Below are 20,083 nucleotides of genomic sequence, written 5' to 3'. Positions count from 1 at the left end.
AGCCAGCCCTTTAAAGAATGCAGGAGAATTTAAGATAAAGTGAAAAACTAGGAGGTGAAACCAGGTTCAGAAAATTTTGTGAACTGAAATATTCTGTTTAGGACACAAACATTGTGATTTGTTGTTATTTGTTGCCTTTTTGTCTCTGCTGGTGTCTTCAGGTCACAGATGTTTCCATCTCAGACATTTATTTGACATTTTTTGGGCTCCCGTTTTCTCCTGGGAGTGTGTTGGGTCAGGTGACCCCGGGGCCCCTCGCTGTGGCCCTCGGTCGGAGGCCCCCGAGCTCAGGCCCTGCTCCGCGGCTCGTCTTATCTGCGCGGTGGGTTGTGGGTGTGTGAGCGTCGAAGTAAAATGGCGGACTTGGCAAACGAAGGTGAGTAGGTAGCAGAAACAGAGAAAAATGCTCCTCCGCTGTGGATTCTAAGTTCGCACGTCGCCGCTGCGCAGGTGGGGCACGCGGCGAGGAGCCGTTCTGTGCCGTGAAAATGTCGACCGTCAGAGAAATCCGGTCCAGGAACGGTTTGGAAAGAGAAGCGTTAGCAAACATGCTAGCTCCTGGGCTCAGGCTAATTCCTGGATTGGCTGTTCGTCACTAGCCGGCTTACCTCCCAGCGCGAGCGCTCGGCTATTTATAGCCGCGTTCTGTTGGCGTTTGGGAAGCTCAAACTGTCGCGCGCCTCGGCACCAACGATCCGTGACATTGGGCTGGTGTCCGTGAGCACATGTTACGGTAACGGAGGTCTGCCCGGTACGACGCTGTCCGGCTTGTAAATGTGCGGAATCGAGGAGCGCTGTTTTAGGCGCGGAGAGTGAAAGGCAGCCCCCCCCATCATGCTACCAGCTGCTAACAGCTTGTGCTAAAATAACCGTGTATTGTGTATAAATCGGTTGCGGGTTTCGTCAATCTAAACGTGTGTTGACGTTTTGGACCGGCTCTCGGTGGCGGGAGTTGTAAAGGAGAGATGACTCATGCAGGATGAAGCGAATTAGCAAGCTAACTTTAGCATTTAAGCTATTCTGTGCACAGCTTTACAGCAGGGGCGGTGGCGTCTATTTGCTGGAAAGGGTCAGATGGTTAAAAGTACTAGTTGTTTAGCATCTGCCGGCAGCGTCTGCTCCTGTCTGACTGACAACATTCGCGGGAACCGTGGCGTTTCCCCCCGGTCCGGTTCCCCGGTGTTCAGCTGTAAATGTTGATGAAGGTGAATGACAACATCGGTGTGACCTACATTTGTAGGCGTTTGGAATAACAGTTTTCTAGCTAACCCGCGGGAACCACGGGGTTACTCCCCGCACAGCCCGTGGCGTCTCGCGGACGCTTCCCCGGACAAAGCTCGCAGCGGGGATGCAACACCTGCTACACCGGGCCGGATCCGGGGAACCTTTGTCTGGTACCGCTGAACGCGGGGATGGCTTGAAAGCGGAAGTTGGGAAGCTTCAGAAACAGCATCATCTTTGAGAAGGGAATCTTTGAGGAAGGACCAGAAGTTTCTGTCTGTCTTTGCAGATATTTACAGGAGGGTTTTTAAATCCTGAAGCTGCAGTTTAATCTGCAACCTCATTTCTTTCATTTAGTCTAACTAAATTTGTATGGAGCTAAATTGGGGCCAATGCTACTTGGAACCCAAATATATATATTTTTGTAATATTGATCTTTGGCCAAAAAAAAGAAAATAAATAAATGTCAGAAACGTTTTGCTATTCTAAAATAAACATTATTATTTTCAGCTTTAAATGTTCCGTTTTTTAGGTTTCAAAACTCAAAATTCCAATCTCTAAACTTTTTTTCATTTTCAAATCTTTTTTCTTTCAATCTGAAAATTAAAAAATTTAAAACGATAAAAAATGAGTCAAAAGTGAAAAAAAAAGATTTTAAACAGGGGAAAAACGTTTTTAAATTGACATTTGAATTTTGAAACTTAAAAAAATAAATAACATTTGAAGCTGAAAATAAGTAAGTTTAAGCCAAAAAATTTGGACATTTTAATTTTTTTTAGCCAAACCAATATTTTTTTCCAATTTGTTTTATTTTGGGATTCAAATACTATTGGGTCAAATTTAGCTCCATAAATTTGACATTAAATATTGATTAATATTGTGATATATTTTTTAAACCACATTATAATGTTTATATTTTACTGTTTCAAACTTTTTAAGTCTTTTACATTATGCTGATAACATATTTGTCTTTTTGAAAATATTCTTTTCTAAATTCTAACAGATGTTTAGCTTCTATTTGACTTTAAAGATGTTGATTTGTTTAACGCTCAGTGGCTGCTGCAGTCCAGTATGACTTTTAATATAAAGTTTATTGTAGTTGATTGAAAGCGTAGCCGGCCTGATGTCGGTGCGTGGATGACTAGCCCACCTCTCTTCTTGACAGACAAGCCTGCCATTGCACCTCCTGTGTTTGTTTTCCAAAAAGATAAAGCTCAGAAGGTACGTGTCTCAGATGTGTTCATGTCAAATTTTATTCTGTCTGTTGAAAGATGTTTTGTTTGGAACAATACACACTGATATAAACCCCATTTTATCAAATTAAAGGTATAGTTAGTAAGGCTGGGTATCAATAACCATTTTCATATTTGATTCTGATTCGTTCGATCCACTCAAATTAATTCAGTTTTATTAAATTTTGAGTTTACACATTTATACACATTTGTTTAGAAAAAAAAACATTATTAATCTACTAAATGTTTTGAACATATCCATAATGAACTGATCCAGTTCACATACTGTAAATGTATCAGTGAAATAATGAGATTGTTAATATCATCCAGAGTCACATGGATTCTCTAAAGGAGAAGTTCCAACAAAAATGTTCAGATCATTAACATTGGAAACATTGTTCTTCTTCTACTGGAGGGAGTTTCAGTTTGGCCATTAGGTGGCGACCGTGCTACAGAATTACACTTTTTTTCAAGAAGAATGAGCAAAAAATGTGCTTTAGACCACAAATGGTTACTTTAAATAACGTTTCTTTAAAAGTTTGGAAAATTCCTGCCTGTGAGTTTATAAAGATATTCATTTAGTCAGCAATGTGTATTTCTGTCGACTGAGCGTTAGCGTTAGCCATCCTATGGGAAATTCCATTAAATGTTAGCATCAAGCTATCAGACTTTAGCTTTATTTGCTACATCAGTCTATTTTTATTGATCGATTATTGATCTATTAAGCTTAGATTGATTCATATCATTTAAGTGATCAAATCATCCTAGCCCTGTTGGTTAATTGTTTGTGTAAATACCAGCTAAACGATCTAAAGAGTTAAATGATCATTAAAGTTATTTAATTCATAAGGATTCCTGATCAAAAACACGGTGGACTTGTTTACTGGTTGGTTTACTACTTAAGTTTTTCCGACACAGTTAAACTTGTTGCTCTCTTTGACAGCGATCTGCAGAAGGCTCAAGTGCAGAGGATGGAGAAGGTTCATAGCATTTCTAACATAAAACTGTCCATATACCTTCTATGTTTCCATTATTTGGTTACTGATGTTGTTTTGTCCAAACTTTCAGATTCAGACAAAGATGAGGGAAGTTACTGTCCTCCTGTGAAAAGGGAAAGAACCTCCTCCTTCCCGCCCCCACATTCTGGTACGGACACTTTGTAAATAAGCTGAGCCTTTTCTGGTTTCCACATTATGCATGGATTTGTATGCTGACGGCGGCGTCTGCTGCTTTGCAGTTCCCAAGAACAATGTATTCATGCCCTCAAGTTTCTGCCAGTCGCCCACCGCGAATTCAGACTCTGAACCAGGTGAGAAATCAGAACATCTACGATTCTAATGTTGTCATCATCTTTAGTTAAAGAGCTCAACAGTTTACAAAAAAACGGAATACTCTCAGTAAATACTGTCTGGGTTCAAGTGGAACTATAAAGATGTCTTCTTTGAGAGTCATAGTTACCTACGTCTGCTCTCTGATCAGTGATGACTTTAAACTTCCAATAATACTGACGTAGTTCAGTAATGATGGATGTTGAATCTTTATTTGTCCAGGTATGTCGATTGAGAACACAACACACAAGTTCACGTGGACACGCCTGATGGAGCGTTAATGACCCCAGTGTGCATCAAGATGATTGAATAATTCTAACACTCAAAACATACTTATAATAATCTGAGATAAACAAAATCCACAAAGTAGGATTCTAGATGTTTTGTTCTGTAAAACTCCTTACTACACACATTCTACACTTTTCTCAGACAGGCACGAACATTAAACTTTCAAAGTTCAAACTTGTTGAAAATACATCCAGGATAACAGAAAACAAAGATCTCACTATAATTGAAGAATTCTGTAAGCGTGATAAACTGAACTCCTTCTGTACATAAACACAGCACTCAGGTGATTGATTGACAGGGTCTACAGCCAATCAAGGTGCAGAACACAATGCACTATAATAAACCAAAAACTGCACTGAAAAATATCTGTGAGGTGGCGAAAGATGAACCGCGTTCTATCGAGGGAATGCTGTATGTATACGTGATATGGAATTTAGTTAAATATGATACAATAGTTTTCTTTTATGAAAACGATATATATCATAATATAAATTAAGTAACTATATTTGTCAAATTTCAACACTGTGGCTCAAAAAACAAATGTAACAAATGTAATCTTCAGCAGGTCGTTTATTTCCTGTCATACTTTCAACATAGCGGAGGTACTGAAAATGATGTAGTTCACTTTCATCTTATCCCTTTCGGGGTCGCCACAGCGTAACAGCACCCACTGTTTCCCATCAGTGATCTGGCAGAGTTTTTACGCCGGATGCCCTTCCTGACACAACCCTGTACTTGAGGGGCACAGGGACCCAGTTAGGCAGCAGCGTCAAGGGTCTAAGGACCCAATCTGGGTGGGGATCAGTGGACAACCCTGGGAATCGAACCCAGGGCTCCTGCGTGTCAGCCCTTCACTTAGCCCACTGAGCCACCCAGCCGCTAGAGGCACTGAAAATGATGCTACTGCTTTTTCAGATAACAGAAATGTTATGCTGAACTGAAAACAAACACAAAAGTTTTAAGTTTCAAGAGCGCATAAGTAACTTAGACCACTAAACTATTTGATAAGATCCATTAAAAAAACAAAACATTAATTCTACAAGTTAATACTGATGTTTTACAGAACAAACATAAAATTATAACATTTTACACAGAAATACTTTAGGCATTTTACTATTTGAACTTTTTTCTTCTTTAGAAAAGTCCATTATAAATAAATAGTGTAAACATTTATTTTGTCATCTAACTGTTATTTAAAATTCAAATGTGCTGCTAGAAAAAGGAGAGATTTACCAGAGATTCTGTCTGCCACCAAGTCATTACATTTATATTAAATCATGACAAAAAAGCCTGAAAACATAAAAATCTGCATATTTGTTCATTATATATCATATCTGGAGTGTTCTCACGAAGAAAAGAGATGTGGGTTTATCACAACATCTGACATTTCTTTGTGTGGAACACAAATACACATGGATTCAATTCTGTCATTACTGAAATGTTTTGTTTTATGAATGTCCCACGAAAGAATTTCCCGAAAATATTCTCTGACTTTAAACTGGTCCATGAACACACGGAACAGCGTTAGCATCATGCTAATGCTACATCGCAGTCACCAAATCAACACTTTTTATTAAACTTTCTGTTGCTGCTATGAGTCCAGCGGGTTTGTCTTCCAGTTCTGACTGGATCCCGTTAAAACTCGCCAAACGTCCCGCTGCTTCATCAGCCGAAACTAATCGTTATGCAGAGAAGATTAGCGGAAGTGACTGCAGGGGTGAATGCCCTTCAAAATAAAAGTCTATCGCGATAGACTCAGTCTTCAATCGACAAAAAGTTTGAAAAGTTTGAAAGCCAGCAGGCTCTGAACAGAACCCGAGTCCTCTGTAGAAGCTGCTGTAGTTTAGGAAGTTTCACACGCGTGAACAGAACAGACGTGTGTTTCTCTGCAGAAGAGTCAGCTTTGGTTTGGATGAAGCTGTTCCATGTCACTTTTAACTGCTTTAAAAACAGAAGTAGAGATAAAAAACACAATGACAAAGATCATGTGATTGAATGAGTCAGACGAACTGATCAGCTCTGATTCCTCCTTTAAAGATGATAAATCTACAGCTCCCTGAGGTAACGCTTCCTCATAAAGAACACGGTTGGATGTGTGTGTTGGCACAAACGGTCCAGTAGGACGAGGAAGCTGGAGTAAAAGCGGGTCATTCAGAGCTGGATGCAGGCCACATTTTTAAAGCTGAATGAACAGCCGGATGGTTTTTATTGGGAGACGGCAGATCAGACGTGACCACATAAAAGGAGACGCAGCATTTCTGTGGTGATGTATATTATGTTTGTTGCTCAGACAGAAGTGTTGTGTTGAGTATAAACCACTCTCAGGTCATTATCTGCCCACATCCTGCCTGCTTAATGTCCACTCCATGTTAACCTGATGGAGCGTCACAGACCTGCAGCGAGCTTCAGGATGAAACTGCTTCAGGTTTGCCGTCGCGTGTTCAGCTGTGCCACAGATTAGAGCGGCTCATGCAAGCTAATAAAGCCAGAGAGTTGGCGAGACAAAAGTAGAAATGGATTCGATGCCAGAGAGGCCGCCGCGCCGTTGCACAAGAACCGAATTGCTGCACAGCTCATCGGGCTCCTGAGGTTGCTGTGGTAACTGTGGTTAGAGGAAAAAAGAGCATGTCTGTTTATGCTGCTGTGCCGTTCTCCACTTCTTCTTCTCCTGATTGTTTTGTTGTCTCAAACTGTCTCACCAGAAGAGAAACCTGTGGGATTCCGCTTAAAGCCACCGACTCTAATACACGGACAGGCGCCGAGTTCAGGTAAATCTGCTCTCCATGTGGTTAAACGGAGTTACTGCACTCGAAAGTATTCTGACCTCATACCTACAAACATCACATATTACCTATAGAAAGGGGAGGGGCTTACCTACATTAACCTGACATCCCAAACAATTGATGGCATTAAACGTGATCAGACGAGTATCTCTGTTATAGGCGTCCCAAGTCAGAAACCCAAGGAACAGCAACGCAGTGTCCTCCGCCCCGCCGTTCTGCAAGCACCACCCTCCAAATCACATATAGAGTCAAGTGAGTAAAAACACTTCTAGTCCACACACAGCGTCCAGGTGCTGGATGGTAGTTTAGGAATGTATCTGACTAAAAGGTCTTGTGGTGGTTCAGAAGTATTCTTTAAAATAATAACGGTAACAGTCAGGTGTTCAAACATGATATACAGTACATTTTAAAACTTGTTTTTATCTCCATTAAACTGAAACTCTTGTCCAGTGCCTTCAGTGACAGACCCACATGTTATAACGAGGCTTTATGAGTCACGACTAAAGCAAAATAACATCATTCTCATTATTTACTGAACTTTATGGGTTCTAAAAAGATTTAAAGTTAAAAGCAGACATTCTATTTTATTTATTTCTTTGTCAGAGACATTGCACATTAAAAAGCATTTCTGCCAATGCACCAGAGTTAGCTTGAGAGCTAGGTTTCCTCTGCTGTCCCTGGACTCGTGATATCTGTCTCCCTATAAAAACATGAAATTAGAAGCAAAATGCAATACAAGCATTAAAAAAACACTAAAAACACGACATTTTTGAACAGTAAAAATACGATAAATGAGCAGACACAATGTTGAATCGTCACAATGAAATATCAAATAGGCTGTAGATCTAACAATGACTTTGTAAAAATGTAGATTGAATCTATTAAACAATTATTAAAGAACATGATCATGCAGCTGTATTAAACATTTGGATTATAGCTTTAATATTTTACCAAATCAAGTTTTTATTAAAGCACTATTGAATAATATATGATTACTGTGTAAAATTAAGCAGTTGAAGTATTTGGCTTCTACCACATTTTTAAGGTCATAATTAATTTGGTTCTTAGTGTGAAAACCACAAACGGCTATGAAATGTTGTGACAGAAGGTTATGGTTTGATCAAAGTCGATCTGAATCTGTTGGTAAAATGTTCCCCTCATGGTTTGTCAGCAGAAAGTTTGGGCTCATGGCTCCAGAACAAACTCTGAAAGTTTCACACCGAAGTAAAACTGCAGTCATAATAATAACGATCTTTGTTTGTCATTTTAGATTCCAGTTGTGGAACCAATGGGGTGAAGAAGTCATCAGACGGAGCATCAGTGACTCAGTCGCTCTTCTTGAATAACAAAGATCATTCAGCTCCATTGGCCAAGTCACTGGTAAGAAACGGCAGATTTTCAGTTCAGTTTGAGTCTTTTCCTCTGGGTTAGTCTCGTGGTCTCAGTTCAAACATGCATGAATGCAGATTAAAATGGTGCTTTCATACTCCGCACGTTTAGGAAAAAGACTGAGGCAGGTCGAGCCTCATTTGGGGGCGCCGTTGTCCAAAACGCGTTCTGACCAGAGCAGGAAAAATCGTAAAGAAGAAAAGCAGCTGGTCTGCATGAGAAGCTAATGTGACCAGAACCATGAATGATGTTTATCTGTTTGTACAAAATGTCTAAACAAAGAAACTAAGTTGCGTCTATGAATTTGGGATTACAGTGGCTGTTTAAGGGCAGATTATGATCTAAAATAATCTGTAAAGGTGAAATCTTCTCTAAACACTTTCTACACTTTCCTCAGACAGACATGAACATTTTCACACTTTTCTCTCTTCTTTTCTCTCAAAGTTTAATAGAAGGAAATAAAAGATCTGAATTCTCCCGACCCCTCTGCCCCCCCATTGCTCCAGTTGTTGGGGAGTTGAAGCCGTAGCGACATCCCTCCACCGCGAGGTGATCTGTGTCTGACTGCTGCAGAGTAGAATCACATTTCCTCAGTGGGTGTTCTCTGATGCACAAGCATTCAAACTTAAATGAAAATAATGACCAATTATTTTAGCATGAATTTTTAGAGTTATAAAGCTGTTGTTTTCAATGTCCTAAGCGCTGGAAGCTACGCACTAATTTAGCTAACCGCCGAATGTCGATGGCGTCATCGAGTGGTGGTAACGTCCAGATTTGAAGATACTATTTTTTCCATATTTCTCCACTTGGACGGCTAGATGTAGGGGTTGGGAGAAAGGAATGAATTCAGATTTTGACCAGGTCTAAAGCCAATCAGGAAGAAGAACACAGCGCTGGAAAAAAACAATAAAACATGCCAATTGTACAGAAAAACCCACCAAACAGCAAGAGCGCGTCGGTCGTGAGGGACCGCTGTCATGGATTTTTCCCTTTAGGGGGCGCCCTCTTCACTCACAGCAACCCCCCTCCTGTCCCCCTTCCCTCCATCCATGAAGCTCCTCGTTGGTCCTCCTGAACAGGAATTCCAGCCTCCAGTGTGGCGGCTGAGCATTAATTCAGCCTGAAAACATAATTGAAAAAGTAATATAAAGTGATGGTGGAAGGCTTTAGAGCTGAGAGCTGCAGAGCCGTCCTCACAGCTGTCTTCCTTCAGGGTTTCTCTCTCCAGCTGGAGGATTGCTTCACTTTCAGAAGCTTTTATTGCTGTTGTTTCCACAAACACAAAAACAGAGTTTTCCAGTTGGACTTCCATCACTATGACGAGCTGCATCTCTGTGGCTGTAAATCAATAATCATCATTATTTTACTGATGTAAAGACATTTCAAGCAGATAAATAACTTCAGTCGTTCACTGGAGGAGCAGTTATGAGGATCATGTTCCTCATGTTCTTCTGCATCAAGTCAAACAGAAAACCTTTTCTTCTTGGACCTTCATCAGCTCTGTACTGTAGAAACCAGAAAACAGTTTTCTGTGCAGAAAATGCAGATTTTCTCCAGACTTCCTCCAGACAGCTCTGGTCCTGCTGGACTGATGAGGTCATAGGAAGAGGCCACCGTCGGGAGATGTTGGCGTCTTTGTGGAAGTGGAGAATCTAAGATGTCAGTCAGCATCTGTGTGAATGTTTCAGTGTATTTCCTGCTTCAGCAGCTGTGATGAAGCAGTCAGACCAACAGCTGGAAGTTGGGTTTCCACTTTGCTCTGTGATCGTCCAGAGGAACGGACCCCGGAGTCCTCCAGGGTCCTAAAAAGTCTTAGAAGTATTGAATCTGGAAATACCTTTAAAAAGCATTAAAATTGTCTTGAATTTTGATATCTGAGCCTCAAAAGTTGTACTGTTTGAAACTTCTTTTCACATTTCTGGTCAAAATTCACATTTTTTTCACCCATAAAGTAAAGACAGAGCAGCAGAACCATTTGTTATTCACAGTCTCGCTGCCCAACACTTTTTACTAAAAGAAGAAAAGGGCTAAAGCATTGCAACACAGACCGCAGACAACGAGGCAAGACGCTATTTGACCATGGGGAAGCCTAAGTTGAACATGGCGTGGATGCAACAGGAATCCAGCAGATGCTAGCCTGGTTCGTGCCTCTGCACCATCTGCACTGACTTTGTGATGCTCAGTTTTATTTTTTTATTTGACTTGCAGCGGTAGAGCGGTCAACCTCTGATCAGAAGATTGCAGGTTTGATTCCTGCCATGTGACAGTGTCCTTGTTGAAGACACTGAGCCCCACATGGCCTCTGGGAGGTTGGTTTCAGTGTGTGAATGTGGCTGAGACTGTAAAGCGCTCTGGGCCTGCTAGGAAGGTAGAAAAGTGCTATATAATATATGACATTTGCCATTCACTCTTTAATGTAAACAGGCTGAGAAATTGGTCTTAGGTTTTGAGGGGGACCGTTTGGCAGAAAAGATGGTGCCTGAAAATCATCAACTGGAAGGAAGTCTAAGACTGGAACATCATTCCCCTCCCCGAGACGCACATTTTGATAGAAATATACTTGTTGTTTTAATACCGGAGGTGTTTCTGTCAAAACCTACAATTCTCTTTGACAAACCTGAACTCCGTACATGATCCCTGAGAATTATCTGATCTGCAGAGAAAAGCGGTTTAGTGCTGTGAGCAACACTTTGAAGAGGCCTTTCACTAGTATGTAATATATTTTCTAATATAAAGTAATTTTATTTTTAGTCAGTTGATCGCTAAGGGTAGACGCTAACTGCAGTCAAACGTGAACACCGGTCTGGAGCTAAAGCTCCAATGTCAAAATCTCAACAGTTTAACAAATCTGAACTCTTTTGTTAATAACCTATAATAGAGGCGGCTGTGGTGCAGCAGTAGGGCGGTCGACTCCTGATAGGAAGACTGGGAGTTCGATACCCGCCCATGTGTCAAAGTGTCCTTGGGCAAGATACTGAACCCCGAATTGCCTCTGGTGGGAGGTTGGCGCCAGTGTTGGGCAGCGGAGCGACCACCAGTGTGTGAATGTGTGAATGGGTGAATGTGTGAATGTGTCTGTGACTGTGAAGCGCTTTGGGCCCTTGAATACACACCATTCAGCATTTAATAAAGCATTTGGAGTATTTTCCGGAGTACAAGTTGCAAGAGCAAAAACTGACTAATCACGAAGAAGGAAAGCATCTATGAGTCACACTTTTGGGAGAAAAGTTTGACGTTTCACAACAAATCCTCCAAGCCCAACGTAGCTAAAAAAATAAATACAATAATCCTAATCTATTGATCTGTGTCGGAAAAATATCAAAGTTTAAGAGGAAAACAATCGGATTCTCTTCCATGTTTTGGACGACACTTCTTCTGTTGCTGTCAGCAGCAAATACTTCAGATGCAGCGCCTCCTAGAGGCTGTTAGAGGAAACAACCGCTAGTGGATAACTGGTGTTTACTGGGAAAATAACAAATATATGAGCTTATTGATGTCCAATAAAAAAACCAAAACACGCAAATAAGTCGCTCCTGAGTGTAAGTCGCACCCCTGGCTAAACTATGAAAAAAAACTGACTTATACTCTGGAAAATACGGTACTCTCTTTAGACAGATTCTAATCTCATCCTGAACACTGAAAATCCGGTTCTTTGTGGTTCTGTGAGGACATCAGGAGGAGGAAGGAGGTGATTGGTTCCATTCTGGTAGAACCACACCTCCATGTCCGTTCACCTGGACTGTGTTAGGAAACGAAACACTGAGACTGTTGAGTCTGACTGGGTGGTAAAAACCAAAAATGAATTCTGATGTTTTCTGTTTCAGAAACATGAAAACCAGGAAGATGGAGAGAGCGGTAGCAAAGATGAAGACGGAAGAGAAAACGAGAAGTCTGTAGCTCTATCGTTCGTGTTTGGTCAGAATATCAAAGACAGAGCAAAGGTGGGCGGATTTTATTTACCTGTAAACCTGTGACAAACTAACGTGTGGCTGTGGATTCTGTTCGATTTCAGCCTGTTAGTTTGGTTGAATATTTCTTCCTTTATCCAAACAGCTGGACAACAGCAGCACAGAAGAAAACTCAAAGGATGGTTTGCTACCGGACTCCCAATCGGAGAGCACAAATTATTTCTTACAGTACATCTCTACCCCAAGGTGATGACCCTGTTAGCTTTATAATTACTGAAGTTAAAACTCCCTAATCGCAGTTTTTCTTCCATCTTTAGTTCAAAAAATGCCTCAAACAGTGGAGAGGGCGGAGCCAAGTTCGTGTTTGGGCAGAATATGTCTGAACGGGTTCTGGTAAGTTCTGGCTCGGCAGCAGAGCAGCAGTGTACCTCATCAGGAGATGGAGTGATAACGGCCGTTGTGTTTCCAGAGTCCTCCTAAAGGCGAGGCAGCGAGCGAGGAAAACAAAGACGTTAGTGCGCCTCCCGCGGCAGAGTCTCCGTCACAGGAAACCGCCACAGAGAAGGGTACGAAACCTTATTACTCTGTCGTTTACCTCCTTTTGTGACGTTTTGACTATTGGATAAATCAGCTGATTTGCATTTAAGGTCTACGACAAATGTTAAAGTCGAGGCCCGAGGGCCGGATCCGGCCCTCCGGGTAATTCCATCCGGCCCTCAGATCATTTTCTTGTTATTAATGACCCGATGTTATCTTGAGCTCATTCCTAACTTGTATAATTCTGACAAAATATATTTTTATGGAGAGTAAAATATTGAAAGTTATTTAAGGTTTAAGTTGATTTATTCTGGAATCATATTCCTGTCTTGTATTATTCATAATTATGTTAAAAAGTTACAGTTTTAAAAATGTAGTTTTAGAGCTCAATAAATGTTTCTCTCGCGACCTGAGGTGTGTTTTGGCTTTTGGCCCCTCGTGTGATTGAGGTGGACACCTCTGGTGTAAGCGTGAGTGAAACTCTGTTGAACGTCTCGCTAAGTCGTCCTCCTGTGTCTGCAGTCAACAGCGTATCCGAGTCTTTGGAGGAGTCTGCAGCCGCTTACACCAAAGCCACAGCCAAGAAGTGCATCTTAGAGAAGGTCGACGTGAAAACCGGAGAGGAGTCGGAAAGCAATGTCCTACAGGTGAGAACTGGAGGGTGGAGGGTCGACTGAACGCTGCAGACACTGATGGATGGATGCTTGTTTGTTTGCTGCAGATGCAATGCAAGTTGTACGTTTTTGAGAAGAAGGCTCAGTCGTGGATAGAGCGAGGTCGAGGGCTGCTGAGACTCAACGACATGGCCTCCACAGAAGATGGAACCCTGCAGTCGCGTCTAGGTAAACGTCTGCAGACAGAAGCAGTTTTAAACGGACGTTACTGACAAATGTAACCTTAAAGAGTTCAGTTTACTCCAATGCTTTATCTTTAAAGCTGTTTTTGTCCATCCATATTTAGCTCTAATGTTCCAAAACCAACGAACCTGAGATTGTCCAAAAACTCTTTTTACTGCAAAAATCACAAAAATTGAGCTCAAAACTATTTTCTGTTTCATAATAACCGAAGATCAAACATGTAGAGACAAAATAAAAATGTGTCCAAAAAAAATTACAAATTGTCTTTAAAAACAAATGCAGCTTTGCTATATGATATAAAGTGTTCCAAGAGTTTATCCCAAAGTGTTTTCTATCTTTTACATATTTTCCTTGACAAAAGTCCTGCAGTAATACAACAAAACTGTAAAAAAGAGAAACGCTGGAGTTATAAACAATCTCTCCACAATCTCACATGAATTTTATTGTAATAACTGAGACACAAAAAGCTGCTGTTTTTCATAAAAGTTGTGATTGTCAATAATACTTTGAAGTTTATTCAGGTCTTTGTTTTCCCTCCATTTTATTACAATAAAATGTGTCACTTTGTAAAAACATTTTTTTTTTTAAATAGTGATTTATTTATTGAATTGTTTCGCCAAAGCAATTGTAATTTTTGAAGAATTATATAAGTATAACATGCTTGATACATTTTACACCAAAGATACTAAACATTTTATTCGTGTTCATTCAAATTTCTTGTCTAAATAAAACAAATGTAACTTTAACAACGACAACAACAAAAGGTTTTTGATTGAATAAATTATTTTCAGTTCAGTTTACATGTCTGTTGTCCATTTAATCATAATCCCGTTTCTTATTACGTTCTTCTATTACGTGATTAAAGTCTTACAGACTGAATTTGTTCCATGTTTGGGTTTGTTGCGCTTCATGATTAGGGCTGTGGAGCTGCTTAGGTGGCGATTCCATTCATCTGTTGTTGCACATCTGGCGCTGGCCAGCAGGGGGAGCCAGAGTGCGGCGCTTCAGAGATCAAACGCTGGTTTCCATGCTTGATGGTTGTGGGGCAAGAGCTCAGAGCTGGTTCTCATTACAGAAAGAATGAATGTTGTAGTAAGGAATGACAACAATTTACAAGTAAAGCTTTTTACTTCAGTGATTTAAAACATGATTATGTCCTTTTCGAACCATATTTTAGACTTCAAGGTGACTGTAAATATCCTTTCTGTTTAGCTTTCTTTGATTCATGTAGAACTAACAGATTACATAACAGGAAAATCCTCCTGATGGTTTGTGATTTCATGGAAAGTCAGACCTCTTAAATGTGGACTAACCTCTCCAGCATCTGGCAGGAGGATTCAACACTCGTGTGTCTCTGCCTCTGCAGTGATGAGGACCCAGGGCAGCCTGCGGTTGATCCTCAACACCAAGCTGTGGCCACAGATGCAGGTGGACAAGGCCAGCGAGAAGAGCGTGCGAATCACTGCCATGGACACGGAGGACCAGGGCGTCAAGGTCTTCTTGATATCGGTGTGTGGAGCGGCTTCAGCCGGCTGTCCTGTTGGTTGTTGGTAGTGAAGGTTCTGTTGGGTTTTATTAGAATATTGAAGTTTTATTTCGGATACTTTTGCTGAATTATGGACTGCAGTTCCACCACATTCAACCTTCCGGTGGAGCTTCTGTTCATAACATGCTGTCCTTCCCAGATGTTTGACGTTAGGCTGACCTCAGATACATCAGGCCAGAGTTCCTGTCTGCTCCGTCAGATAATGTGTTTCACATGGAAAGGCGTTGTCATGGAAACACGCGTGTGCTCCTCTACAGGGTAGCTCTAAAGACATCGGCCAGCTGGCCGCTGCGTTACACCATCGGATCCTGGCTCTGAAGAGCAAGGCGGAGCAGGAAACGGAGGCCCCGCCCACCGCCATCCCCGAGGCAGAGGTACCGCAGTCCAACGAGGACGACAGCGACGAAGAGGACAAGGCCTCCGCTGCAGCCTCTGCTCCTGCTGCAGGTCAGTGATCTCCTCTCACCGTCCCTCAGGTCGAGGAGAGGTCAGCAGCTGTTGGTCTTCAGAAACATCTGTTAGTAAACGGAGCAGAAAACAGACTCTGGTGTTTATTACCGACTGGTGATCAGCTGACAGCTTCACACGTGTGTGGTGTGAAGTCAGAGCAGGTTTACATGCAGCTGAGAGGGAAGAACAACAAAACGATTCTAAGAAAAATAAACACGTCTGTCCGAGTGGTTTAGATTTTACATCTGAGATTCTTATTTGTTTTTTCATTTTTTATTGGGCTTTTTGTTTCAAACAATATGATGTTTGTATGATCTGAAGTCATGGAAATCTTTCTGCAGCAGCAGAAATATCGATATTATCAATGAATTCAAATTTGTTGTTTTAGACCATTTATTTTTTTGAAATTTCTAGATTGAATTTCCCAGCTCTCTGTTCTTTTGGGCTTCTGTAGTTCGGTGTAAAGACGAGCCGTCTCTCTTGCAAAGCTCAGACATGAACGCTACAGGCAGCTGAGGAGAGTCTTCAGTGAGGCAGAGAGAAAAAGCTTCTTCACAAAAGAGATGGAAAAGAAAAAACGTGCGAGAACCCCCCCCCACCCCCCATTGCTAACCGTCTCCCTGTAGCTGTTAGCTCGTTGGCTGATGCAGCAGCGGGACATGCAGGAGTTTCAGTCGAACTGGAGGATGAAGCTGCAGGTCTACAGCAGCAACAGGAGCTTTAAGAAAAGTGTTGATTTGAAGACAGATGCTAACGTGCTACAATACTAGCTGCTAATGCTAACGAGCTCTTCCTGTGTCTCCGATATGTAAAGACGGAAGATCGGTGTAAAGTCAGACAATGTTGGATAAATCCAGCATGAATTCATTTATCACAACTGTATTTTATGAATATAATAATACTTTACATGAATCCACTGAGGAGTCTCTTTGTAACATTACAGAGCCAGTATTGAGCTGAAAACATTCTTTTCTTTCTTTTTGTAATAACCCTCATGGAATGTAATAATTTGTTCAGTAAAAACATGTTTAGATTTTCTGGTGAGCCAAAAACCAGATTTTGGTCACTGATGTTGTGACTTAGAGCATCAAACTACAAACAGTAACGTCCGTTTGAAGGCTGTTGCTACCAGAAATGTTCTGATTGATTCCAGTATTTCTCTTCATAGGATGCTAAGCTAGTGGTAGCTCACAAAACACCGGCTGCTCTGTTCTGCAAACGTTTTACTACATTTAGTTTTTGTCTTCAAGTCAATTTCCAAAGGAAATGTTAATGTAAACAGTTGTTAAAAATATTCTGTCATTAGTAACCGTTGTTAAAGAAAAAAAAAAAAAATGAAAATCAAGTTTGGAATGAAAAATCAAAGATGAGTTTTGGCCGTATCGCTCTCTCGAGTTGTTGTTTCTGCTGCTTTACTAACCTAGTTAACAGTTTAGTTTGAGGGTTTTCAGCGATCAGAGGTTTACTGACAGCTGTTCTCACCTGTACGGCTTCTGTGACGGCCTCGTGCCAGAGCACCTGTCTGCCTGCAGCGGCAGGACACGCCCCCTTAAGGCTCCAGCAACCCCGTGACCCCGAAAGGGACAAAACGGGTTTAGAAGATGATGTTTGAGCTGACCCTCCAATCGTACGCGCAGGTTAAGCAGAATGATCTAGTGAGGCTCAAAATGTGACGTCCACGTGTTCGGACGCCAAGTCTGAAGAGATCAGGGATGAAAAAACGACAGTTCAGTCCGTTCTGGGTCGGCGGCGGGTCATCCAGGTGGACAGAATCCGTCTCTGCTGGTCTGCAGTCACAGAACACCTTCAGTGAAGACCAGAGAACATTCAGTCCGTCTGGAACTGGACCGCTTCTGAGTCCATCTTTTCCAAGGTTGTAACGTCGTGTCAGAAACCTCCAGTGCATCGTTTCAGATTGTGGACCGACAGACGGACGCATCATGAAGGTCCTCGCCTGCAGTCACACACCTGTCTGTCCCTGCAGGTAACTCAGAAGGAGGGGAGAGCCAGGCTGCAGGCAGCACATAGCGTCACTCTGGGACTGCCCGCTGACACGCCTCCATCCAGGCGTTTTCTCCAGGCATCTCCACGGACAACCCTTGACCAATGTAGGTCATCCAGACCAGTACTTTTGGATAGTCTAGCTCCAGGACCCCCCTGTGCCGGAGTGTCTCACCCAAGCCGTGCAGTCGTCTTCTCTGCATTCAACGTTAAATCTGGAGTTGTTTGTTCCCCCTCTCCTGTTTTGTGTTTTATTTTTGTTTTCGAGTATTTTTTTCTTATTCCGATAGCAAAAATAAAGACTTCAAAGCTTTGGTTTGGGACTTTTCTGCTCATCATATTGATGAGTGTAAGGGTGTTTTCCTCTGCGTTTGAATTACTGGCACATGTTAAGACTGCAGTTTCTACTTTGGGACCTTTCTACTCACTTCACAGCCTCTGGCCCCCCGCGCCCAGAGGACCCCCCAGTCTGTAGTCCGTCTGTCGGTCGGCCCTCCACCCCCCCACCCCGACCAGCCTGTGCTTCAGGTCTGGCAGATGTAATTTATTTGGTCCGTTTCCACGGTTAGCCGGAGCGCCCCCTACTGCCACGGTGTTCCCGACACGCCCTCCAGAATAAAAGCCTCGCCGTCTCATGTGGTCGACTCATTGGAACCGGTAGCTTCTAACCAGATTAATCCACTCATCCCGTCATCTCTAACAGACATTCTGCATGACGCGTCATCACCCGGAGGCTTTTGTGTTCAGACATTTTTATGTTGACATTTATATAAACTTTTTATCCATTTACATTTGGAGAAGCTGTTGGAATGAAGACTTTGTGTGGGAGTGATAACTGTAATCCCCTCTGAATGTCATGTACATTTGAATATATTATTTAGTAGTGCACCATGTTTTCTCATCTCCAGCTGCCCCTTTACAAAATAAACCATTTTTGGACAGAATTCTTCTCATTTTACCTTTTCTTTCTCTTGAGTTTTGACATTTTGACGATTGTTCACCGCCGGCTCTGAACCGGCTCCACCGGCTCCAACATCTGAAGCTTTGAGTCAGCAGGAAGTCGCTGAAGCCGACCGTTACATCGTGTGGTTGAAATAAAGATTCTCCTCAGTAAACACTCATGTTTTACACTTCTGTCTTCATCTCAGGTGAAAACAGGAGCTTGTTGAAAGGGTAACCAAACAGGGAAGGTGGAGACTGACTCCACCCACAGCTGAAAGAGGGGCGGGGCTGTGGAAAAGGACCATTTTTTTTTAAATTTTTTTTACTTTATTGAGTACAAGCAAATTTACAAAACATTAAGACAAATTCATCCCAAACAAAGCAATGACTAACTAGAGAAGTTGCATTAATGCTAGTGTGAACGCCTTTTGCTGAACGTAGTCGCTGAAGATGGTGACGTAATTTACCTTAATCACTGAACGGATTTGGTTAAACAACAACTCTTTGCAAAATGTTAAATTTGGTTAAGGATTGGACATTTCGTTAAAGAAGTATTAAATAGCGCTGAAGTTGACCTAAATTTCTGAAAAATATGTAGTGAAATTGCTTAAAAATCCCTAATACATGCCCATTTTGCAAAAATATTTAGTGTTTTGCTTAAATATGACTTAAACTCCAAATTAGCCCAAAAGCTCTTAGTAGATGCCAAAATTATTCAAAAACTTAGCTTGTTGCTAAAATATTAGCTAATAGATGAAGATCTACAAGATGAAAACATGTCCATGAATATATTTAAAGGTTTGTTGCTACTTAAAATTTAGAAATTGGAAGACTTTCTCAATCATTTCCTATGGCGCTCATATTACTTAATATTTTCTAAAACTATAAAGTTTATGAAAACCAAAAATACAAGCAGTAACGTCATAGACGAGCTGAACGTTTTGACCCCAAGATTGATGAAATCTCTGAAAGTGTGATTGAGTTTTCACGCACTGAAAAACGTACAGGAAGAAGCAGGAGAATCACTAAAGTGAATACTAACTAAATAATATTAAACACAACAATTACAGAGAAATATGAGTAAAATATATATCTAAGGTAATAAACAATAGTTAAATGAGAAAATAAAGTACTAAGTTCAACTGTTTGGTTTGGATTCTTCTGACGGTGCAATAAAATGAATGTAGTTCAGTAATATAACCAAAAAAATGAGAAGTTATTCTAATTCTGCATTTGTGTATTAAAACTTAGTTTGAAATAGTAGTAAATCGACAATATTCAGTGTTTTTATTATCAAAGCTAAAACAATAATATGTTCAAAGCTTATTATACAGTTTATTTTTAATTCACTATTTATGAGTCGTTCCAGTTTGGTTCCATAGATCAGAAGAAAACGCACAATTATAGGTTGAGTATTGATCCAGGGGAGCAAAAACTACAGTTATGATCAATATCTGAAAATCTGGATATGTACATATTTGTTATGTACGATTTTTGTATGTATTTCTTTGACTATTATTAATGCAACATTTTTCAGGTAATGTCTGTCCTTTTTCTGATCAACATTTCCAAATACCTAATCCCAATAAAACACTCCTCCA

The 20,083-nt window shown here is 41.2% G+C and overlaps 1 protein-coding gene across 3 annotated transcripts; it reads left to right on the top strand.

Moving 5' to 3' along the window:
- Positions 1 to 216: 216 nt before the first annotated feature.
- Positions 217 to 18,484, top strand: ranbp3b (RAN binding protein 3b). Of its 3 annotated transcripts, none has more exons than XM_024273689.2 (17): positions 218 to 376; positions 2,387 to 2,442; positions 3,397 to 3,433; positions 3,522 to 3,599; positions 3,691 to 3,762; positions 6,772 to 6,837; positions 7,012 to 7,104; positions 8,123 to 8,232; positions 12,066 to 12,182; positions 12,295 to 12,395; positions 12,467 to 12,542; positions 12,619 to 12,715; positions 13,209 to 13,333; positions 13,408 to 13,528; positions 14,910 to 15,052; positions 15,347 to 15,536; positions 17,524 to 18,484. In XM_024273689.2, the coding sequence occupies exons 1-17, from the start codon at positions 355 to 357 to the stop codon at positions 17,565 to 17,567; spliced, it is 1,548 nt and encodes a 515-aa protein (XP_024129457.1). In that variant the 5' UTR covers positions 218 to 354; the 3' UTR covers positions 17,568 to 18,484. The 3 variants fall into 3 exon arrangements, with proteins under 3 accessions (XP_036072225.1, XP_024129457.1, XP_024129459.1); XM_024273691.2 differs by having other exon boundaries at positions 219 to 376; positions 2,429 to 2,442; XM_036216332.1 differs by lacking the exon at positions 7,012 to 7,104 and having other exon boundaries at positions 217 to 376.
- Positions 18,485 to 20,083: the final 1,599 nt, after the last annotated feature.

Source organism: Oryzias melastigma, linkage group LG17 (assembly GCF_002922805.2).
Source record: "Oryzias melastigma strain HK-1 linkage group LG17, ASM292280v2, whole genome shotgun sequence".
In the NCBI taxonomy this organism is placed as follows: domain Eukaryota; kingdom Metazoa; phylum Chordata; class Actinopteri; order Beloniformes; family Adrianichthyidae; genus Oryzias; species Oryzias melastigma.
The sequence above is the reverse complement of the archived record's forward strand: the minus strand, read 5'-3'. Positions and strand labels throughout refer to the sequence as shown.

Bases quoted from the DNA above. Each gene is read 5' to 3' on its own strand.
- ranbp3b (XM_024273689.2), top strand. From the start codon at position 355: ATGGCGGACTTGGCAAACGAAG. The intron at 2,443-3,396 runs GTACGTGTCTCA...TCTCTTTGACAG, and splicing joins AAAAAGATAAAGCTCAGAAG to CGATCTGCAGAAGGCTCAAG. The intron at 15,053-15,346 runs GTGTGTGGAGCG...GCTCCTCTACAG, and splicing joins TCAAGGTCTTCTTGATATCG to GGTAGCTCTAAAGACATCGG.